The sequence below is a fragment of the Pelophylax lessonae genome (genome assembly GCF_965119305.1).
Source record: "Pelophylax lessonae genome assembly, chromosome: 11".
Classification (NCBI taxonomy): domain Eukaryota; kingdom Metazoa; phylum Chordata; class Amphibia; order Anura; family Ranidae; genus Pelophylax; species Pelophylax lessonae.
In genome coordinates this window covers 188801733-188827011 of record NC_138778.1, presented here as the reverse complement: position 1 = coordinate 188827011, position 25279 = coordinate 188801733, and the positions used below count along the sequence as shown (strand labels likewise).

At 46.2% G+C, this 25279-nt stretch overlaps 1 protein-coding gene across 3 annotated transcripts in view; it reads right to left on the bottom strand.

The window, feature by feature from the left end:
* LIMD2 (LIM domain containing 2) overlaps nucleotides 1-25279 on the bottom strand; it is a 48498-nt gene that overhangs the window by 7965 nt on the left and 15254 nt on the right. The window contains exons 1-2 of one of the 3 annotated variants that reach the window (XM_082272004.1): nucleotides 16002-16150; nucleotides 1674-1765 (exon numbers count right to left, since the gene is read on the bottom strand). In XM_082272004.1, the coding sequence (XP_082128130.1) occupies nucleotides 1674-1715 (42 nt within the window). In that variant the 5' untranslated portion in view covers nucleotides 1716-1765; nucleotides 16002-16150. Of the gene's footprint in view, nucleotides 1-1673; nucleotides 1766-15997; nucleotides 16151-25279 lie in introns of those variants that run through there. The other 2 variants (XM_082272005.1, XM_082272003.1) reach the window with 2 other exon arrangements.

Sequence of the window (25279 nt, the reverse complement as noted above, 5' to 3'; positions counted from 1 at the left end):
AATAATAGGTTTCCTTGTCCACCTCTGCACTCTGGTTCCTTCCATCGTCTCATATGTCTCTACTAGGATTGGTTTTACAGACAGAAATAGATTTAACCTAAAGAATAATTGTGACAGAATAGAAAAACATTGAAAACAGGAACCCTGTCAAGCAATCTCTTAAAAAAAATGATCAGATTTTCCACATTTGGCCGGGGTTGCCAGTGGTCATTTGAAAATACGGAGTTATTCATGTGATCCCAGAGATTTCTATGTGTATGGCCAATTTTAAACTTAATCCCAGCTCCAATTAAAGCCAAAAATCACCATTTTTTTTTTTGCAAAAGATGATAAAGAATAGTTACCATTCTGATTGGTGGTAAATCCTAATTTTGATCTATTGAAGAGCTACAACGGCTGAAGAATCTTGTGCATCTAACAGCCTCATGTATGAGGGATACTTGGTCCCTGCTGTGGTTCCACTCATGGGAACCCTATGGCACTACTGTATTCTGACGACATGGTGGAAGGTACCACAGAACACGGAGTGGGCCCAGGTATCCCATATTGCCAGAATTGTCATATGCGCAAGATCAGCGTTTCTCAACTGGGGTCCCTCCAAATGTTACTATGGGGTTTTTTGAGCAATGAGCAGTTTCAGCCTCTCAGATGTCTAAACGCTGAAACCAATGAGCTTTTTAACCATCTGTAAAAGGTAGGTTTTCTTTCCACTGACCACCAAGTTATTGTACCATGAGCGGTAGACATTGTCATTTCTACCAGGGGTTCCCTAAGACCTAAAATGTTATTTCATAGGATCCTCCATGTTAAAGTTAAAAAGGCTTCACAGGACCTTTTGGGAGCTGTAGATCTTCAAGAGAGCAAGTCAGCAGCTGCTGGACTGGTATTTTATCTTCCTTTGTGGGTGAAAACTGCTGACAAGGGTTGCTTTAATTATTAGCAGGCAGATATGGTCATTGTACAGCATATGGCATGCATGACCAGTCACAGTGGTGAATGTTGCAATTTGTCTATATGTTGAGACCAGACCGATCATTATTGGAGAACAATGTCTATCTGTGTATGGCTAGATTTCCTTGCTATGCGTCTAATCCTTCAGTATGGTGCATTGCTTGCATTCACAAACTCACTATGGTTGGACTATAGAGCAGTCTAGGGGCCTTTTTTTTTTTTTTTAAAGGTGGCTGCAGAAGTTTTAGATGGGACATGCTCACAAGCAAGCAAGGAATTAATTTTCTTCCTAGACACCCTCCCTTTAAAGTGGGCCTGTCATGTGAGAAAGATGGAAACAGATACTGCTGTGCATTTCCTGACCTGCAATAAATATGCAAACTGACTTATTTTAGTTTCCTCATTGTCATACTGGTTCGATAGCCCACAAGGTATTAAGCTAGGGAACTAGCATTTTATGAAGGAGCAGTTAACCCACATTTTTTAGTACAAGTTTCCTTTCTTCTGCACATAACTAATGTATTCACTGGCCGAGGCCTTTGTGTGACTTCTGCCGTACATGACGTATTTTTTCTGATGTGTAAACTTTACATTCCCATAAGAGTCCATAAACAGTGACAGAACAGTGCTGTCATTGTGAGCTTCATTTTCCAGGACTCCGAATTTCCACTTAGCCACAAAAAAAGACATCTACAGAGCCTTAGTCACTGAGCTGAACTTACATGGCCTGCGGCACTCGTGGTTGGAATTTTAGCTTGAAACATCTCTGGCTAGACGTCTGCTCCTGGATGGTTCAGGTTTATTTAATTCTCATCTGTAAAAAGAGAAGAAGGAGGAAGGATTTGAATGTATCCAACACCTGAAGAAGACACACTGCACCAATATGAGAGGACAATCCATCACTCCAGCCCAAGTGAGAGAGCCAAGAGAAGAGGAGAAAGAAGCCACACTACACCAAATTTAGGACTGCACCATTATGAGACCACAACCAATCACGAGCGAGAGAGAGACCAATCACGAGCGAGAGAGAGAGAGAGACCAATCACGAGCGAGAGAGAGAGAGAGACCAATCACGAGCGAGAGAGAGAGAGAGACCAATCACGAGCGAGAGAGAGAGACCAATCACGAGCGAGAGAGAGAGAGAGAGAACAATCACGAGAGAGAGAGACCAATCACGAGAGAGAGAGACCAATCACGAGAGAGAGACCAATCACGAGAGAGAGAGACCATTCACGAGAGAGAGAGACCATTCCACGAGAGAGAGAGACCATTCCACGAGAGAGAGAGAGAGAGAGAGAGAGAGAGAGAGAGAGAGACACAAGCCACACTACTCCAATACAAGATAGCATCAATAGGAGACCACAACCCATCACTCCAATCATAAGAGAGAGAGACCAATCACGAGCGAGAGAGAGAGAGACCAATCACGAGCGAGAGAGAGAGAGCGACCAATCACGAGCGAGAGAGCGACCAATCACGAGAGAGAGAGAGAGACAAGCCACACTACTCCAATACAAGATAGCATCAATAGGAGACCACAACCCATCACTCCAATCACGAGAGAGAGAGAGACCAATCACGAGAGAGAGAGAGACCAATCACGAGAGAGAGAGAGAGAGAGACACAAGCCACACTACTCCAATACAAGATAGCATCAATAGGAGACCACAACCCATCACTCCAATCACGAGAGAGAGAGAGAGACCAATCACGAGAGAGAGAGAGAGAGAGAGAGAGATAGAGAGAGACCAATCACGAGAGAGAGAGACCAATCACGAGAGAGAGAGACCAATCACGAGAGAGAGAGAGAGAGAGAGAGAGAGACCAATCACGAGAGAGAGAGACAAGCCACACTACTCCAATACAAGATAGCATCAATAGGAGACCACAACCCATCACTCCAATCACGAGAGAGAGAGACCAATCACGAGAGAGAGAGAGAGAGAGACCAATCACGAGAGAGAGAGACCAATCACGAGAGAGAGAGACCAATCACGAGAGAGACCAATCACGAGAGAGAGAGAGAGAGAGACCAATCACGAGAGAGAGAGAGAGAGAGACCAATCACGAGAGAGAGAGAGAGAGAGAGAGACCAATCATGAGAGAGAGAGAGAAAGACCAATCACGAGAGAGAGAGAGACCAATCACGAGAGAGAGACCGAGAGAGAGAGACCGAGAGAGAGAAGCCACACTACTCCAATACAAGATAGCATCAATAGGAGACCACAACCCATCACTCCAGTCTGAGAGAGAGAGAACCAAGAGAAGAGTCCAGTGAAACCACATTACACCAATAAAAGACTGCATCAATAAGACCACAGCCCAGGAGAGAAGAGGAGAGAGAAGTCACACTAACCCAATATATGAGTGCATCGATATGAAACCTCAACCCATCACTCCAGACCAAGAAAGAGAACCAAGATAAGAGGCAAGATAAGCCACACTACACCAATATGAGACCACAACCCATTACCCCCGCCCAAGAGAAAGTCAAGGAAAGATAGGAGAGAAGCCACACTACACCTATAGAAGGCTACACCTATGTGAGACCTCAACTTATCACTCTACCCTGAGAAAGAACCAAGAGAAGAGGAGAGAAAAAAGTCATACCACACCAATATGAGACCACAACGCATCCCTAAAGCCTCAGAGAAAGAAACCACATCACACCAATATGAGACTACAATCCATCACTCCAGCCCAAGAGAGAGAGCCAAGAGAAGAGGAGAAAGAAGTCACACTACACCAATATAAGACTGCCCCAATATGAGACCATAACCCATCCCTCCAGCATTATCCCAGCCTGAAAGACAAGGAAAATATGAACTGTAAGATGTTTTCATTCGGTATAAGACTAAAATGTATTCAGCCTGAGAATAATGGGATTAAACACTTCCCAGGTTTAATAAAAAAAAAAAAAAAAAGGAAATAGATTTATTTGTATATAAGACAAAAGGGTTGAATGAGTCAACTCAAAGAAAAGCAAACATGTGTTTACCATATTGCATGAGATAATTACAAAACTAAGTTCCAAATTGAACAAAAAAACCCCCAAAAATTGGGACATGGACTTTAGGGAAGCAGTCAGATTAGGGATATTGCTTATATCTCCAAACGTAAACTTTACTGTAGTACAGTCTCACTTTCTAGTAGCTGTTTTCATTACTTTATCTCTATGTAGAGGAGAGAAGAAAATGGCTTTAGAAGCTTATCCACTTTCCATAGAATAAAACATTTTCACACAACTGCATCCACCCCACCATCCCGAAGTCCTGAATACCCCTACATATCACACCTAGTGTAGCAGTGCCATCAAGTAGCCCTCCATATAAACCTTTCCCTTGTGGGCTGAGACAGTCTATCCTCAGATCTGTCAATGAGCAAGCTGCAATAAAGCACCCCATGGACAGATCTAAATTCAGCCAAAATACAAACAGTGGGTGTCCTAGTTGGCACCCCCAGGCTCAACAAAAGGTGGGTCAGAAGTAAAATCCATCAGCTGGACAGTGACTGTATGCTATCAGTAGCAGTCATTGTTCGGGTATTCAAACAGTCATGGCTTTTAGAAATACATTAACCAGCAGTGGGGATTCCTTCATCCATGCTGTTTTTTGTGGATGGGGGGGAATTTATTGATTTTCTGGGATGTGACCCACCCAAAAGTGAAGGACTACAAGTCCCAGCATGAACCCCTCAGAGCTGAGGATGTGACCCCCCCCCCCCTACTAGTGAAGGACTACAGGCCCCAGCATGTATCCCTGAGATCTGAGGGGTGACATCCATAGATCTCAGGGGTTCATGCTGGGACAAGTAATCCTTCACTTTTGATGGGGGGGGGGGGGGGTCACATCCTTAGATCTCAGGGGTTCATGCTGGCACTCATAATCCTTTACTTTTTTTGGGGGGGGGGGGGTGTCACAGGGGTTCTTGTTGGGACTTGTAATCCTTCACTTTTAGGGGGTCACGTCCTTAGATCTCAGGGGTTCATGCTGGGAAAAGTAATCCTTCACTTTTGATGGGGGGGGGGGGGGGTCACATCCTTAGATCTCAGGGGTTCATGCTGGCACTCATAATCCTTTACTTTTTTTGGGGGGGGGTGTCACAGGGGTTCTTGTTGGGACTTGTAATCCTTCACTTTTAGGGGGTCACGTCCTTAGATCTCAGAGGTTAATGCTGGGACTTATAGTGCTTAAAGGACTAAGAGTCCCCACATGGACACCTCAGAGCAAGAGATTGGTGCCCAAGCTAGTGCCCTCTTGCCAGGCAAGTTAGTGGAGCCAGAAATTCTGGCACTGGGCTCCAGGACACAGGGTCGGTTTACACTATGTTCACGGGGACAGTAGGCTGGTAGCCTGGGCTACCCGTCCGAGGAGGAATAAAGGTGCATCAGGCTACACACATCGCGTAGGCTATACAACATGCTTAGGATACAGTATGGGGATAGCCAGATATGGTCTTTATTCTTCTTTTCAAGGTCTGCTTCTCTCCAATAAGCCCGCAGGGATCTTGGTCCTCCTCTCACAGTAAGGTTTTAGTTTAAAAAAGAAATAAAAATTGGCTGCTCAGTCTAAAATGCCCAGGCCTATTTTGTCCCAGTGCTGATCTGCTTTCATTCCAGAGAGAAGCAGATTTTACCCAAATGAACAGCAGGGTGACTTTACGCCTATGGTTTTATTTCAGCCTTAAAGCGGAGTTCAACCCAAAAGTGGAACTTCCACTCATCTGCTTCCTCCCCCCCCCCCCCCCCACTCTGGTGCCATTTTTGGCACCTTTTAGAGGGGGAGGGGGGGACGGGTACCTGTTTTTGAGAGTTACATCAGTTACATCACTGGATCGTAAGCTCTGAACGAACGGCCACCCGTGCCGTTTCTTCAGAGCAGTGTGCCATAACTGGTGGCTCCCGCACGCATGCGTCATCGCGGCTCCGGCCAGTCACAGAGCCGAAGCTTCAAACCCGGAAAGAAGACTGGGTACAGATGAAAGCTTTAGGCTTTAACAATAAAACATGAAGCCCTTGTTCACATTGGAGCGATTTGTCCTGCGATTTGACAGGTCAACTCCCATGAGAAGTCACAGCCTATTGCTGGCAATGGCACCGTTCCAATCGGGGCGACTCCGACTTTGCGGTGCTGTACTAATTTGCAAAAGTAGTTCCTGCACTATTTTTGCCGATTTCAGGTGCCACTTCAGTAGACATCTGTGTATGAAGCCGCACAGATGTCTTTCAAGTAGCACCTGAAATCGCTCTGAACTGCTTCTTTAAAATCATGCACGATTTTAAAGTAGCATCAATGTGAACCATGGTGGAAGCTGATTGGTTACCATGCACACCTGCACCAGACTCTGTGTGCTCCAGTTTTAGTAGATCTCCCCCAATGTGTGCTATATTACATTAGACTTGTACTAGCAAACATGGAACGTAATAAATAAATACAGAGGAGTGCATCTGGGTCCTTGTGGAAAGTGAAGACGCGTGTGCTGGTGCCATTAATGTTTTATTGCAGCCTTTAAGTGGGATTTTGTTCCAAAGAAGAAGGTGATAGAACTGCAACTGAGAGCAAAGCAGACAATATAAGTGATCATATTAGACAAACAAAAAAAAAAATAATAATAAAAAGACAAACAAGATAAATACACTAAGTAGTAGTAGGTTTGGATCATTGGAATATAGATTTTTTTTTAATTTAAATTTTTTTTTTTGTTTTAATATAAATAATAGAGAAGATATCGTAAGCTTATCAGGTTCTGATTCATGCAGTCTCTGGGTATAAACTTGTATTCTTTTTAGTACATCCACAACTCAGGCACCCTGTTGTCAGTGGGGTGGTGTGTGCGGAAGGGTGTGAAGGGTTGGAGTTTATCACCTCTGCAATTTCCTGTCACCCTGTGGCTTCTGCTATTTCCTGCACAGTTACTGTGTTCCCCTCTACAGAGTCAGCAGAAAGGCCATCTTCCAAGGTAACGGGCCTGTACCTGCCCCCTGCCCTGGGGACACCTCTACCAGCATGCATGGGGACACTGAGCAGATTCAGACATGTCCATCTAGTGTAAGGAATTTGCACACATTGCTTTATACCTGAACTCCATGACTTCGATCATACATTCTACAGCAAATATTCGCCCACCAGACAATCTGCAGTAAATCTCTCTGCATTAGATCATTGGAACAATGGGGTTAGACCAAAACATTTCCAGCATTCCATATAAATCTATAAATACACTGAGTTTTCCTTGCAGAAAAGCTGATGTTCGGGAGAGAGAGATAGATTAAAAACGTGGTAGAAACACCTGTTTTTACCACCCCCCAGAGGAGTAAGCCCCCGTTCAAATGTGCGAGCAGCGCGCCGCTACCTCGGAGCGGCCGCCACGGACTTCTTAACATTGAAGTCTATGGCGGTCGCCTCCTGGTCGCCCCAAAGAAGCTCCGGACCCTTTTTCTAAGTCGGAGCGACTTGTGTCGCTCCTATTAGAACGGGTCCGCAGCTTCCCTATGGGAGGCGACCTATGGCGACCTGTGAGGCGACTAGGTCACCTCACAGGTCGCCTTAGTGTGAACGGGGGCTTAAGCTTGCCAAAGGCTGCTTTCACACTGTTCTGTTGCAAAAACAAATAAAAATTTTTGAAAGAAAAAAAAAAAAAAAAGTACAGCGCCAAGAATTTTAATGGGAAAGAAGGGAGTAAATCAAACCGCTGTATATACATTTTTTGACACATTTCCAGGGGGTGCATTTTTTTAAGCATTTTTGTCATGTTTTTGATGCATTTTCCATTCATTTCGATTAAGAGGTGTGTTTTTGGTGCCGCTTTTTTACTGCACCAAACCTACACCAAAAATGCAGCATGCAGGACTTTTACCACTTCAATACTGGGCACTTTCACCCCCTTCCTGCCCAGGCCAATTTTCAGCTGTTGCACTTTCAATGACAATTACGCAGTCATGCAACACTGTAACCAAATTATTTTTTTTATCATTTTTTTGAGACAGAGCTTTCTTTTGGTAGTTAATCACCACTGGGTTTTTTTTTTTTTTTGTTAAACAACTGAAAAAAGACCAACATTTTTTTTTCTTAGTTTCTGTTATACAATTTTGCAAATAGGTAATTTTTCTTCTTTACTGATGTGCGCTGATGAGGCGGACACTGAACTGATAGGCGGCACAAATAGGCAGTACTGTTGGGCATGTCCATGGATGCCCATCTGGAATGAGCGAACCGTGCTGTAGCTGTCTTTCGACGTGCGGGTCAGAGGTGGGTAAAAATTCAACTGGGATGTCACTAATCTGCTTTGTTTTGTTTCATACTGTTGACCTTCCTGTACTCGTGGTTCTGTAACATGCAATGTTTTGACTTCTCTCTTACTGTATTGCGGTGCCAGATGCTGGCGGACTTCCCCAATCTAACTTCAATAAAAATTTATATTTATAAAAATGCAACTTGAATGCAAATGACTGGTGTGAAGAGCTCGATATGACTTAATGGTCAAAAAGAAAAAAAAAAAAAATGGGATTTTTGACTTACTGTAAAATCCATTTCTTTGATGTTCATTGACAGACACCGCTCCAGATCTTCTTAACCATTGGGTTATACTGTCCCCTACAGGAGTAGGACATTGGGTATAAAAAAAAGTCTGGCTACGCCTATGGGCAGTCCCAGGGGGTATACTCCCTCTCTCTGCTATAGGTACTCAGTTTTGTTACAAGCAGTGTCAGAAGAAAATACAACTCCACAGAGGGGTGGGTGCTGTGTCTGTCAATGAACATCAGAGAAATGGATTTTACGGTAAGTCAAAAGTCCCATTTTCTCTTTCGTACACAGATCCTGATTTTCTTAACCATTGGGACATCCTAAAGCAGTGTTAAAAATGAGAGGTGGGAGCAGCAAAAAATTCCCAAGGCTAAACAGTAGCCAACCAGGCAATAGGAGCTTAACCAAAACAACCGGAGCTCACCTGAAAAAAAAAAAAAAAATTACACCCTCAAAGAGGATCAGGTCCTCTAAACAGCAGCCTGCAAACCCTTGGGGCCAAAAGAAGCATCCGCAGATCCCAACACATCCACTTTATAGAACTGTGTGAAAGTGTGCACCGACGACCAGGTGGCCGCCTTGCAAACCTGCGTCATGGACGCCTGATGACTGAAGGCCCAGGAGGCAACGAGCTCCCGAGTAGAGTGCGCCTTGACAGGGAAAGGAGGAGCTTGACCCCTGATGGAATAAGCCTGAATCACCGTCTGTCTCATCCATCTGGAAATGGTCACAGAGGAAGCGGACAACCCTTTCCGAGGCCCATCCGTAAGCACAAATAGGGAGTCCGACTTCCTAAAAGACTCTGTAGCTGCCAGGTACACCCTAATTGCCCAAACCACATCCAAGGCATGCAAGGCAATTTCCTTAGAGTTTTTTGGCCTGGGACACAGGGAGGGCAACACAATGTCTTCATTCAAATGGAAATCGGGAGACAACCTTTGGAAGGAACGACAGACAGTATCTCTGTGAATCACCAAGTAAGGTGAACAACAGGATGCCGCCAGTTCTGACATCCTGTGCGCAGAGGTGATAGCCACCAAAAAAAGCCACCTTCTGAGACAGCATAAGCAAAGGAATCTCACAAAGGTTCTTAAAGGGAGGCTTCTGGAGGACCGAAAGCACCAAATTGAGGAGACCGCACTGGAGGAACTAAATGTCAAACACCCTGAAGAAAGGTATGCACCTGGGATTGTGTGGCCAAGGATCATTGGAAGAAGACCGCCAAAGCCACCACTTGGCCCTTGATGGTACCAAGGCCAACTTCTGTTCAACCCCCCATTGAAGGAAGGTCAATATTCGAGCCACTGAGAAGGAGCAAGGATGAACCCCAAGAGACTAACACCACATGATTTACGTCTTCCACGTACGATGGTAGAACTTCACAGGAGTAGATTTCCTAGCTTTTAACAGAGTTGGAATCACCGATTCAGACAAACCCCTGTCCTTCAGCACCTGGCTTTCAACAGCCAAGCCATCAAAGCCAGTGACTGTAAAGCAGGATGGAAGATTGGCCCTTGGGACAGCAGATCCTCCCTGAGAGGAAGCTTCCAAGGAACATTGGCGACCAGCCACACCAGATCAGCGTACCAGGCCCCCAGAGGGCCAGTCCAGGCCACTAAGATGACCGAATCCCTTCTGCCTCGATCCTGCGTAGAAGTCTTGGCAGAAGCTTGAGAGGTGGGAAGGTGTAAATCAGATGATACTGATCCCACGGGGCAACCAGCTTGTCTGTGGCGTCCGTCAGAGGATCCTGTGACCGTGCCACTAACCTCTGCACCTTTCTGTGGAGCCGAGACGCCAAAAGATACACCTTGGGGGTGCCCCAACGGAGACACAACTGATGAAACCCCTCCAGATTAAAAAAGACCATTCCATACCAAGCAAAAGGTCTTGCCCCAAAGAGAGCCTGTAAGCGGACCGGGGACAGTCGCACGTTGGAAGTAAAGAACCTTTCCGGAGGGCAAGAACGAAACTCGATCTTGTAGCCGGCCCGTATGACTTTGTGGACCCACTTGTCTTGTACCAGGGAACTCCACGGGTCTGAAAACCAGGGAAGACGTCCCCCACCCCAGATACGGGTGAAGACGCACCTTCATGCTGAAGGGGCCTTGTCCGCGGGTCTGGAGAAGCCCGCTCTTGACTTGCCAGACCAAGTTCGCTTGGATCCTCCAAAGGAGGCCCTGAAAGACTTTGATCCCTTGCCAGTCGACCCTGAGGAACGAAAAAACCTCTTATGAGCCAAGAAGGAGGGGCCATGTCTACGACGAGGGTCCTTGCCCTTAGTAGCCTGCAGAAGAAAGGTACACTTCCCCCTGTGAAACCTTTAATGATGTGATCCAGGGTAGCACCTAACAGGCAATTTCCTTGAAAGGGAAGATCAGTCAAGGCCTTTTTAGAAGTCTGGCCAACAGACCAGCATTTGAGCCAAAAGACACCTTGCCACTGCCCAAACAGAGTCGAGCCACTAGGGGGAGCCGCATCCAAAGAGACATCACAGATAAACTGCAGACTCTGCACCAGCTGGCCTGCCAGCTCATCAAAGGCAGGGGGGAGCTGCTCCCCCTCCAGGTCACGGCGCAAAGCTTAGTCCATTCGGTCAGAGTCTGCGACACCAGGGCAGTGGTGAATACCGGCCTCAGTGCTGAACCAGCCAGGGTGTACATATTGCGGGCCACAGTCTCTGCCTTCCTGTTAGCCAGGTCCTTAAATGCCGGGGAATCTTTACCCGAAATCATGATTCCTTTGTTTAATCTAGGAACCGGAGGGTCCACCACTGGTGGAACAGTCCACTTCTTAAGAAGGGACTCCTCATAGGGGTATCGCCCAGCAAATCACTTAGGTACCCCAAGGGGAAGCTTTGGTTGTCCCCACTCTTTAGTGACAATTTTGTCAAAATAGGAGGGGAAAGGGAACACCTTTGCCTCTCTGGATAGCTTGTGAGTGCCAAAGGGAACCTGCGCTTCAGCTGCGTCCTCCATCTTTAAGGTCTCACGCACAGACACAATCAGTACATCCACCAGCGCCTTTTCGTGCGCGGTTGCAGAAGTGGAGGATCTATCCTCACTAGCTGAGTATTCAGGGCACGTGGTTGCAGACCCAGCAGGGTGACCCACGCTCCAAAGACTTCATGTGTCACCAGGGGGAGCCCACAAAAAAGTGTAAAACACTGCTAAGGGACAATCCCCACTGCTCTGGCAGCACCACCCGGTTGCCATTCACAGAGCACCAATCGATCCTCAGCAGAGAGGGAGAGGACCCCACCAAACTTACCACCCTGCAGAAACCGGGCATCGCAGCCACCAGGAGAATCTGCACTGCACGTGCAGCGATCAGGAAATGAATGGTTACAGGAGTCAGCACCAGGGGATGAGGAGGGGCTTCCACTGCCAAAAACGCCACCCAGAAGACTCCACGACCGCCACTGTTTGCTATGGCAAACCACAGCAAAATGGTTGCCATACTACACAAACATGGCCGCTGTGCATTGCAGCTACAAAGCTACAACAAAATGGCACCATGAGGCTCTCAGGGACCCAGGAGAGATCCCTAGGCCTCAAGGACAGGCGGGACGGGGGCCCTGGCAGGAGCCCCCACCAGAACAGCCCCCCCCCCGCACAGCCAATTGTCCAGTCACCGACTGCACACACAGCCCTAGCAGAAGTGGAGGGGGGGGGGGGGACGACAGATGAGGGGGGTGCCTGACGGGAACTCAGGAGTCTGACCGGGGGACAGCTACTCACCATACCAGGAACTAGGCGAGCACTGCTCCAGACAAAGCTCCTCACCATCGAAATGGGGGGGGGGGGGGTAGGATCTGTCGGCCAGAAGGAATGCTGTGACTCAGGCCGAAACCCGGTCATATGCGACCTTGCAAGGCGTTTAACTCACAGGCCAGCTTCCGTCCGGTGGGACTATGTCGCGGCCGACCAAGCGCAGAGCTGAGGTCTGCGCGCGCTCGCTGGCCATACTGGGGTGACCACTGGATATAGATTATCCAGCCCATCGCCCAATCCAGCAGTTGTTTGTAGATCACCAAAAACAGGAGAAAAAAATCTATCTAAAAAGAATACATTTGTCAGGACCAGAGATCCCAGCAAGGAACCAGGTCCTTACTCCTGACTAGGCAGAAAAAACTGAGTACCTATAACAGAGAGAGGGAGTATACTCCCTGGGACTGCCTATAGGTGTAGTCAGACTTTTTTTTCTGCCTACTCCTGTAGGGGGCAGTATAACCCAAACAGTTAAGAAGAATAGGAGTGGTGTCCGTCAATAAACAAAAAGAGAAAAAATTAATACATTCTTAGTTTGTTATAAAATTTAGCAAATAAGTAATATTTCTTCTTCACTGATGTGCGTAGATGAGGCGGCACCGATAGGCAGCACTGGTGGGCACGTCCATGGGCGCCCTCCTGAAACAAGAGAACTGTGCTGTAGCCATCTTTCGACGTGCGGGTCTGAGGTGGTTAAAAAAAAACGCAACTGAAATGCAAATGACTGGTGTGAAGAGCTCCAAAAGGATTTATTGGTCATGCATTTTTCTTCCACTTTTGGGAAGGCAAAAACTGATCAGCGTGAAAGGGCCCCAAAGTATAATAAAAATAGACTGCATGATTGAATAACAGAAATTTTCCAGTATGCTGGAGGATTCTTGTGACCAGTGCTACTGTCTGTGTCCTCTCTGTTGTGTAATGGCCAAACCACAAACTGCCAACAGCAGAAGGTGTGATGCATCACTTAAAAATGACTTAACACACACAACACACAGACCTTACATTTTCAGTACAAATGAAACCATGGGCATGACACCAAAACATGGCCTCCAACACCATCAGATAACAGCCATGGTCACACGTGATCCAAATTTCAGCTTACGAAGCCGGAGACATGTTCCTGTACCCAGGACCGCACTAGCCACTGACTACTCAGCAATCTGAGACAAAAATAGGCCTGCCTATCATTTAGTGATGACAGAAATACATAGACATCCAGCACTGACCACCTTTTACTAGATGTCTGCCATGCAGATCAGAGCTCTGCCTTCTTTTGCCAAAACCTTGTGACTTGAGTAAAGCCACAGAATGACAGGCAACTTGCTTTTTACAAAGAGACAGGTCAGCAATAACAGCCAGTGAACTTCTCCGGTGTAGGTATTTGTAGCCAAACCTTTTCATTTTCTTTTTTTTGCCGTTTGTGTCCCCTAAAGGAACTTTCTTCCCTGTGACACAACAGGAAGTGGGTGGAAATCTCTCCAAAGTGAGGGAAAACTCCCCTGCCAGGCAGCTGTCAGCATTGGAAGATTTCCCCTTTATTCCCGTTCTGATACAACTGTAAAATGTTATATTTCCTATACTGCGGACACTGCTGACCATGACTAAAGATAAAGGAGCAACTACAATTCCCAGCATAGCATGCCTACTATGACAGCTAATCATAAAGGTGGTTGTATGTAACCTGAGACTCCAAAAGCAACTACAATTCCCAGCATACCATGCATACTATGATGGCTAATCATAAAGGTGGTTGTATGTAACCTGAGACTCTAAAAGCAACTACAATTCCCAGCATACCATGCATACTATGATGGCGAATTATAAAGGGGGTTGTATCTAACCTGAGACTCCCTAGCAACTACAATTCCCAGCATACCATAATAGCAAATTATAAAGATGGTTGTATGTAACCTGAGACTCCCCAGCAACTACAATTCCCAGCATACCACAATAGCTTATTGTAAATATGGCTGTATGTAACCTGAGACTCCCCAGCAACTACAATTCCCAGCATACCATGCATACTATGATGGCTAACTCTTAGGGATTTAGTTCTAAAAACATTTCTATAGCTGTTCACCCATCAAGATTTCATGTAAATTTGTTATGTGCAGACAGGACAAAACCAAATGTTCTCCAGCTATATTTCCATATTAAATATGTGAATGGAGAAAATACTGCATTATGGCCACTAGATGGTGCTGAGCATCATTGGAACAGTGTATGGTCCTCAATGCCATCTAGTGACCATAATGTGGTATTTTCCATGAGCACACATTCAAATTACACAGCAAAACAAATGGTACAGGGGCGTTAACCCTTCCCTATGCTATCCAAATAAAACCTTTTGGCTGGGGCTAAAACTTAAACAATGTATCTGTTCTGACTTACAAACAAATTCGACTTAAGAACAAACCTACAGTCCCCATCTTGTTTGTAACCCGTGGACTGCTTGTACAGAGAATATAGATGGAGAACATTCGATTTTGCCCTAATCACACAGAACAATAGACTGCTAGTACTATTGTACACACTTTTGATTCTCTGGATGCTGCAGTACTACAAGTCCCAGCGTGAAACCCTTTTGAACATTCCACTGCACTTTAAGAACTGTTAGGCTGATGTCCGACGGGCAACTGGTGATCCTGCCACTGGGGATTTGTCAAAATATTTAGCATCAGGATTGTCAAGAGGCTGCCTATCTGGCTTTATGGAATTGCTCCCGCTGTAGCCAGCTGCAGCTGGATGTTGCTCCCATCGGTAGTGATCCAGATTCAGCAGTGTTTGGGCCAGCGACAGATCAACTTTAGGCCTGTTTCACACAAATGGGATTGCCGTTTCCACTTTAAACAAGCTGCTAGCAGGCTTCAGAACTTCTTCAAGCTTAGTGAAAGCCCGCTGAAGCCTGCTAGCATCTTAATTAAAGTGGCAATCAGCAATCCCATTAGGGTCTTTATTCAGCATTTAAATGGTACTTTAAAAGCTTCAACAAAGCTTGCTGAAAGCTCTGCATATGCTTTGTCAAAGCTTGCGGTTCACACTGCTCTTATACAAGCTGAAGCCTGAGTGAAACTGGCCTTAGCCCCGATTCATGCTGCTGCGACTTGAGAGTTCAAAGTCGCATGACAAAGTCGCGCCCCATTAACGGCAATTGAATCGTTCTATTTGGTCCGAATCAAGTCGCTCTGACTGCATTTCTTTTGGTTCCTGCATTTCTTTTGGTGCAACCTTAACACGACTTGCATTGACTTCTGTTAAAGAAGTCGTATGCAAGCCGCAATGAAGTCACGCAGGGATGTCGCATTTAAAGTCAGTGTGAGCCGGGGCTCAAAGATAAAGGAAAGCTGGATCTGATACCTCTAGCAATCAAATGGATCCATTGTTTTCTATTTCTCATGGAGATGATAAAATGATAGAAGGTACCGAGATGATGAAATTATAGAAGGTACCCAACTGGTTGCTATAGAAGAAACCTCTTGCTCTTCCTTCAGTGTTCTCCCCCTCCTCCCTCCCCATGCACATCTTTCTATATATACCTGGGTATCACACCTTGAAGCTGTCAGCAGCACTGAGCGCACCCCGGCCTCTCTGGGCACACAGATGGCAGTCGGATATAAATAACCGGTGGGAAGCATCGACTCCTGCCTGCCATCCCATCTGCCGCAGGAAGATCGGAGAGGAATAGGAAAAGCAGGCGATAAGAAGCTGCAGGAGAGAGGAAGCGGAGAAGACGGATAAAAGGAGTGCAGGAACTCACAGCTACAGGGGCTCCCAGTTGAGGACCACTCTCAGTACTGCTGCTGCTGCTGCGGCGGTGGCTCTTGAGTTTGGAAGGACACTTCCCCTCCCTTCTGCTCTATTGACTGCAGGCCTCACAGTCTATAACCCTCCTCCCCCGGGGCACACACAGGATGCAAGCATTACACATAACACAACTTCCTGGAACTGAATGCTATGCTAAGCTCCCTGCAAACCACTATAACTCCAACCTCGTGTCACATCACTAAGGAAAGCCTGCAGAACCATGGCCACCATGTGTCATATGGCCTCTGGTGCCCTGAGTAGGCATGGCTGGGCATCGCAATTCAATGTCCAGTTTAAATCCACTAAATAATTTCCAGGGGCCTCAAAACTAAATCTTACAAGATCTTTTCTTTAAAAAGCAAGAAGAAAAGCCTGGCATGCTGTAGAACAGTGGTCTCCAAACTGCGGCCCAGAGGCCGGATGTGGCCTTTTGCTTGCTTTTACTCGGCCCTTGGGGAAATATTTTTACTGAAACCAATAATGCCCCCCCCCCCCCCCCCCCAAGACCACTGAAGAGGCACAATGCCTCCTAATGACACCAATAATGGGGCACAATTCCTCCGAATAACACCAACAATTGGGCCCAATGATGAGACACAATGCCTCCCACTGACACCAATGATGGGGCACAAGGATTTTTAACACCCTAGACCAGTGATGGCAAACGTTGGAACCCCAGATGTTTTGAGACTACATTTCCCATGCTGCTCAACTACATTGTAGAGTGCATGAGCATCATGGGAAATAGTTTCAAAACATCTGGGGCGCCAACGTTTGCCATCACTGCTCTAGACGAAACATAATTTTGCTGCTCCATCCCCGATTCCAACCCTTTGCCCTGCCCATGTAGAAGGTGGAGGTGGTTGAGATTTTTGTGGCCCCTCTCCACCTATTTCTTCAGCCATGGTCTGTAGGCTCACACCTGCCCCTCTGGACCCGGCCTGAAGACAAATAGCGGAGGCACTGGTTTGCTTCCTCACACCAGCCAAGGTCTGCAGGCCTGCACCTGCTCCTCTGGACCCGGCCAGAAGAAAACAGCGCTGGCTTGTTTGCTTAACATGCCGGTGAGGTGCCCCCAACTGTTGTGCGCTCTAGGCCAGCGCTTACCTTGCCTATAGGTAGCAGTTGCCCTGCTCCCACTGACAACAAGGATGGGGCACAACTGGTCCCACTAAAACCAACAATTGGGCTTGATGAAACCAATGTTGGGGCACAATTTCTCTCACTAACACCAACAATGAAGCGAAATTCCTCCTACTGACACCAACAATGGAGCAAAATTCCTCCCAGTTGGTGCACCCGAGGCAGTCCATCAAGTCTATACTTCACTGGGTGTGATCTAATGCCATAGGACCTGGGACCCTCCAAGGGCCTCTTTAGTGTTCCCTGAACACTTATCAAGTTTATACAACCAACACCAGTGACACTAACAATGGAGCAAAATTCCTCCCAGTGACACCAACAATGAAGCACAATTCCTCCTACTGACACCAACAATAAGGCACAATTCCTCCCAGTGACACCAACAATGGGGCACAATTCCTCCTACTGACACCAACAATGGGGCACAATTCCTCCCAGTGACACCAACAATGGGGCACAATTCCTCCTACTGACACCAACAATGGGGCACAATTCCACCCAGTGAAACCAACAATGGGGCACAATTCCTGCTACTGACACCAACAATAAGGCACAATTCCTCCTACTGACACCAACAATGGGGTACAACTCCTTCCAACGACACTACCAATGGGGCAGAATTCCTTCCACTGATGGCAAAGGTGGGGCAATGTTTTTTCCTGCTAATGTTGGGACTTTCTACTCCCATTGGTCATAGTCCAGCCCCCTAAAGTCTGAAGGACAGTAAACTGGCCCCCTGTTTAGAAAGTTTTGGGACCCCTGCTGTAGCAGAACACCTGCTCCCTAAGTGGAAGCAGCAGCCACTCTGCAGTGGTCCGACACATCCCCTTCTGAGTCAGGCCTACAACTATGCAGTCAGTGAAGCGCATGCTTCCTGCTGATTTGGGAGCTATAGCTCTGACACAGAAGTAAGCATTGGACCTCTTCAGAGAGACCACTGCTTCCACAGAAAGCAAGGGTCCCTATCTGCACCATGCTGGCAGGGAGAAGGCCTTTTTTACTAAGGATGTGGTTACTTTCTAAGGGCCCATAACATTCAAAATATTGGAGATAAGTAGAGGAGGGGGCGGAGACCAGACCAGTCACCCTGCACAAGGAGCGAGATCAGTGGTGAGCGGTCTTTATTACACAATGGATCACTGCACAGACCTGGAAGAAATACACAAAGCACACCGAGATTCAATAGAATATCCATGACTCTTGGATTCAGGCAAAATTTCCTTATCCTGGACCTATAAATAAAAGAGCTCTTGCAGTTATACAAGGCAACTGAGATGGCCAAGCATTGTAAAGCAACAGCTTCACTTTAATGGTGGCCCCACCAGCAGTTTAAGCTGTAGTTACCTTCGCTCCTTCGTTGTGCCTGAGTAGCCAATCAGCACCATGGTCCCATGGTAGGATGGGGAGTACGTCACATGCATCTCCAGTACCTAGCGCTTTTTTTTTTTTTTTTTTGCAATTCTTTATTTAAGTCGACCACACTGGTACAGATTTTTGCTCCCTGCGGGTGAACAGAATGGGAGGGGAGTGGAGCAAAGCAAACATGTGCAAGCGGTGCAGCCACCATCAAGAGAATCTGTTCCACCTCTGAATGGACTGTTTGGCTTTAAGTGGAAATGCATCAATGGCAACCCCATAGCAGATCTATTTTAACCAGGAGGATCAATCATTCACACATTTCATGCCCCGATACTGATTGGCTAGCTGCATGCGGAGCTGCATTCTAAACTGTGTATGAATGCCTTGTATATAGCAAAACATGGATCACAATCTCAGCAAGAGCCTGCTATCACTTAAAGTATCACTTCCTAGAAGTGTAATTTTAGGAGAAGAAAATCCAAAAAGTAAAACGTAATGTTGTCAGTATATATTTAGGGTGTTGCTATGAAACTTAGCCAGGAGTAAATAATGAGCGAAGTGTTGGCGAGTTCTCCGGCGGTTCCCCGCGGCTGTGTCAGTGGTGCAGGAGGCCTTAGAGATGTTCTAAACACAGCAATTAGTGCGGTCTCTGGTGACACCTCTCAGAACAGCAGTGAGGGCTCTGCCTTGTGTTACTGACTCACCGCCTAAATCTGCCAAGACGCCCCCCTCCCCCCACCGCCACATCGTCCTGTACATCCTCAGCTCATCCACATGTGTTTTCTATTCATCCTCTTTACATCAGCTTTACGTTGTGACAGACAACTCTTTTCTATGCTCAGAGAAAAAAAAAACAGACATTTGAGGCATTGGTCCACCCAAAACTGAGATCCCCCAGCATCTGCTCTCATCTGTCAGGGGGGTTCCCAGCTCCGCCCACCTCCAGCTGTCACTTCGAGGTGACCTCATGATTCCCAATCATTTTATAGCACCAAGATTCCTCCTAAATGAGGACGCATGGATTAGGATCCTCACTGGGGCCTTCCAAAAAGTGAATTCAGCCCACCGGCATCCATCTGTAACTCAAATATCTGTTTTAACCCCTGTGTGACCAGACCAGAGCGTGAGCGGTCAGATTTTTCAGTGTCAGCTAACTTGACTACGAAGCTATAAATGAGCTGTCAGTTTGACAAGACATGTCAACTAGGAATGCACACAGGTGTGTGTTCCTAGTTCTCCCATGTTGTGTCACCCTAATCCAAGACCTCACCAGCATACCATGTTCAAACAAAAATACAGGACATTTCATGTTTGCCTGGAGTTCAGCTTTACAGCCCAACTCCGGAAAACTTAAAAATTCCCCCTTGCAGTGGGGCTGCACCCGCACTGCAAGCATTAAATGTTCTCCTAGGTCTAGGCATCACTAAAAGAAGATCCAGTCCCAGCAGCATCTTCTCCCCCATTCTCCAGTAGTCTAAGATCCTGGCGCCATCAAGGTTCCATAGCCCTGGATTGGATGTGATGACGCCAAGTTGGGCCAGGACAAGGAGTGGGCAGCAGGGACTGCTGCACTTTGAACCACATGTGCTGTATGGGTGGGGTGCGCCGAAAGTTCCTTCAACTATAAGGCTGACAGGAGTAGTAACAGCGGCAACGCTACTTCTGTCAGCACAGCGCTGAAAACGGTAAAGAGAGGAGAGAGCTGGGAGGAGGTGCAGGCTGTGCTCGCTCTCCCCCTCCTCCTTATAAACTCACATAATGAACGGAGGGGGGAGCAATTTAGCATCTTTGCCCTGGGCACTTGAGGATCTGGTCCCAGCACTGACGCCAAGGCATAATCCACTACCAGAGCATAAGGGTGCGCCATCTGCAGGGGAGCAGCGGATCAGGTAAGTAACACAACTTTTTCTCTCCCTTAAGCCTAGTACACACGCAACGAATTTCGGCCGACCGGTCGTCCATCTTTTGTCCAGAGTGGTGTTTTGTTGGTTGGAATGTGCCTAGACTGCACACAAATTTTCCAGCCCGACAGAATTCTACTTCAGAAGTGATGTCATGTGTTGGATTGCTTTGTGTTCTTTCTTCTCTGAGCATGCCCAGTCTTGCTCATAAGATTTTTCCCTGTCGAAATCTGTACTGACTGCACGAAAATCGGACGTGTTTTGACAGAGGACAAAAATTTTATAGCCTGCACACCAGATTTTTTTTCGGCCGAAAAGTTGGAGTCGGTTGTCGAATTTCGACTCGTGTGTACGGGCCTTTAGACTAAACAAGCTGTTAACCTCTGCAGTGTGGGCGCAGACCACAACAAGGAGGAATTTTTGCGACTTCCTAGACCTTTGAATTGCTTGGACCTTGATGAAGGGTACACATGCAAAAAGCTTGTTCTAAAAAATCTGGATGTTAGTGCAAAAAAAAAAAAAAAATCTCGAACTAAATTGTTCTGGTTGCAAGTGCACTAATACAGCGACAATCACCCCAGAATTTTAAGATATCCACATAGGAAAGAATGGGACATCTACCTAAAGTGCATCTAAAGATTACCCCTATTTTGGAATGGAAAGGGTTAACCCCCCCCCCTCCCCCTGACAGGTGTTTATCGCTGCCTGTGCACCACTGGGGAGATTTTCCTTCTCTGTCCAGGTTACTATTATCCCTGGGACAGAAATTGATGGGGAAATCCAAATTTTGAGGAACAGGAACAAAGAAAAAATCTTTCATCAGAGAGACTTGTTCTTGTGATGACTGAGGGGATTTCCTTCACTTTGGAAATATTTCTGCTTACTTCCTGTTGTGTCTACAGGACAGGAAGTGGAGGGAAATCTCCCCAATGGGCTATAATAACCCTTCCATAACTATTCAAAATGGAAAAAAAAAAAAAAGTTTTGACTATAGATATACTTTAAAAATGCATTTAGTCAGTTGTGAAAAGTCCCGAATGTCTCTGACTGCCATGTTATGGAGGAGTTTTTTTAGCCTCAGTGTGACAGGGTATCCACACAAACAAATCTCTATTTGATGCATGCATTTATAGCCATTTATTATTTAGCCTTTTCTATAAATGGGCTAAAAATAGTCAATTTATAGGAAAAACTATAAAAAATAAAAATGGCCATAAATGCATGCATCTTGGAGCATTTCAAATGTAAAGAAGGGATTCCTACACTGGCTTTGTCAATATGTCTTGATGGGATTGGAGTGCTTTGTACGGCAGTGTAATAAGCTTTGTACCTGAGAGCTGGGCTGGTGACCAGAGGAAATCCACTTAGACTCAGTCTGGTACACTTGACACAGTTCACAATACATATAAACCAAGAATACTGGTATGTACCATTGTAGACAAGGATACAGTTCATATATCGGTGTTTACATGGGGAGTGTTGGGAAAACAGCCCACCTTACATTGGCCGTCAGTAGGATGGCTGTCAGTAGGATAACAGCCCACCTTACATTGGCTGTCAGTAGGATAACAGCCCACCTTACATTGGCTATCAGTAGGATGGCTGTCAGTAGGATAACAGCCCACCTTACATTGGCTGTCAGGATGGCTGTCAGTAGGATAACAGCCCACCTTACATTGGCTGTCAGTAGGATAACAGCCCACCTTACATTGGCTGTCAGTAGGATAACAGCCCACCTTACATTGGCTGTCAGTAGGATGGCTGTCAGTAGGATAACAGCCTACCTTACATTGGCTGTCAGTAAGATAACAGCCCACCTTACATTGGCTGTCAGTAGGATAACAGCCCACCTTACATTGGCTGTCAGTAGGATAACAGCCCACCTTACATTGGCTGTCAGTGAAAAAATGACCCCCTTACATTGGTGGTTAGTGAGAAAAAGCCCACCTTACATCAATAGTCTATCGAAGAATGGCCCCATTACACTGGTGATCATGAAGAAGAATGCTGCTTATACTGCTGGCAACATGGTGGAACGCCCGTGCTTAGCCAAAAAGATCAATGTTTTCAGTGGTTACAGTTCTGAGAGTCAGCAATTGCTCAAGGAACCTCTGGAGGAACCCTGGTTGAGAAGGCCATTACAGACAGAGTTTACCACCTTCCTATAGCACCTTGTGCTGGCCGACTATGCAAGTACAGGTAACGAAGGTAGCAGGTTTGAAGTTCTCTTATTAAATGGTGTCCAGTAATTGATCAAATATGCTATTGGAATAGCTAATTACAAAGAGCTATGGACAGCTCTGTTAGGCCCAGCACTGATTCATGAGTGAGTTGCATGCTCAAGAGTTTCTTTGGCTGCTGGCTCTGAACAGAATGGTGTGAGAACAAAGAAAAGCCAGTATATACTCGGGAGGGGTTGGGTATTAACACCAATCTGATGCTAATGAGGGCGTAGAATCAGATTTTAATGTGTATAGTTAGCTTAAAGCTGAATTCAAAATTGTGATTTCCAGATTCCACAGGGATGGCACATACATATATGCATTGGTCCAAACAGGACCGATAAAACTATGTATAAATGCCATAACTAGACTTCAACTTTAAGGGAAATTGTACAATCAAAACTTTTCCTATTCACAACATAAACAGCCATAAGATCCTAACAAGTTCCGATCCTTCCCCACCTTACCATGAAATGAAAAAGGGTTTTATTTCTAGAAATATTTCCTGCTCCAGTTTTATGTTTCAATGGTTTTTATTGAGTTTTTTTAAAAGGCATAACAGTGCAAAATGAGCCAACACGGCCGTTAGAAAACGGTACATCATATGTAAAACATGAAGTATAAAGATGCATATACAGATATCTGCAAGATCAGAAATCAGGAATCAGAAAAAAAAACAAAAAACATTAGCAGTAGAATTGGCTAGGTATCTACTAAATCAAGGTGGACACAGTGCCCCCGCTCTATAACACTAAAGGTCAGGCGGTCCGGGCCCGACCCCCCCAGCGCCCCTACGGGAACACACTGTGCCCTCGGGAGGAGGCGGCCCCCAATCCCCGACCCCAATACTTATCACTCGACTAGAAGAGGCAGCATCCAGCTATCAGTGCACTGAAAGGGAGAAAAAAAAATAAAAAGGAGAAAAAATGAATAAAGAAGGAAGAAAGAAGAGGCAAGACAGAAGAGAAAGGTGTGGAAAATTAGGAAAAGGTAGCAGGAATGGAATGGGGGGAGGGAGGAAAAGAACAATAGCGGCTGATAAGGAAGGAAAGGATCGACATCCAGGTCCAACACCCCCCAGTGGGGTAGGCCCCCAGAACTCACTGTCTAAGGAGACCAAGGCACCCGATCCCCCCCTAAGGGGGGCCGGCCAAATACCTTATCCAGGGGTACCAGGTCTTGTCAAACATGCGCATCTTATCATTTAATAGCGCCACCATCCGTTTATTTATCATGATCCAGGTCAGTTTGGCTTTTAGTAGCTCGAACGACACTACAGGGGTGCGCCAGGAACGGGCTATAGCAATCTTAGCAGCCGTGAACACAAAGGCTGTAAGGCGTTTGGCGTGTTTGGATGCCCCACAGGGATGGCACATACATATATGCATTGGTCCAAACAGGACCGATAAAACTATGTATAAATGCCATAACTAGACTTCAACTTTAAGGGAAATTGTACAATCAAAACTTTTCCTATTCACAAAGGCTGTAAGGCGTTTGGCGTGTTTGGATGCCCCCTCAACCGGTTTACCCAAAAGGGCTTGTTGGGGGATCTTTCACCAGGTTGACCTGCGTCAGGGAATAAATAAAAGTTATAGACACAGATCCAAAAGAGTCTAACCTTCGAGCAAGTCCACCAGGTGTGGAGCACAGTGCCCCCCTGTCCGCATCCCCGGAAACAGTTGGGGGATGCAGTGCGAACCGCTGCCGCCAGCCTGACCGGGACCATGTACCAACGTAAAAACACCTTGTAGTTAGCTTCTATCAAGGAAGTATTAAGTATGGATCTAGAATTAAACTGTGCCAAAGAATTCCAATCAGCTCGGTCCAAATTCTCATTCAAATCCTCCTCCCAGCGTAGCATGTATGATAATTTAATGTCATCGTCATGTAGTATAGTATAGATTGTGGATATATAGCTTTTTTGTTTATCTAGCGTGTGACAGAGATACTCCATTGGTGTGGAGGTAGTGATGTCACTCTTACGCTTAAGGGAGGCTGCGAAATGAGAAATTTGAGCGTAGCGATAGTACTCTCCCTCAGGGAGGGAATATTTCTCTTGCAACTGTGTCCTGGTAAGCAGTCCCCGGTGATCACACAAATCAGCCAACCTGATAAACCCTTTGTTTGTCCACCAGTCAAATACCACGGGGGTCAGACCCGATGGGAACGAAGGATTGCCCATCAGGGGTGCCAATGGAGCATGGGAAGTATGTCTGCCCGACAGCCCCTGCTCCAGTTTTAAATGTACAGGTGCTCTGTCCATAGTGGGAAGTAACATACATCTCAGAAGAGATAGAACAACAGGATTGCTGTGGTTGAAAGAATGGAACATTGGCCTCTAGTCTTTAGCAAGTGTGGGACCCAAGAGTATGATGAGGACACTATTAGCCTCCTGTCGAAAACTGCAAGAAAGAGAACCTGAAATGAGCCAGGGTGACCTATCTCAGTTTGGCACGGTCATAATACTCCTTCGTCCACCTATTTTAACCCCTCATAGTCTCTCAACAAATTCATCTAAATATTGAGAGCTCGGGAGGTGTATTAACCTAGATCAGTGATGGCGAACCTTGGCACCCCAGATGTTTTGGAACTACATTTCCCAT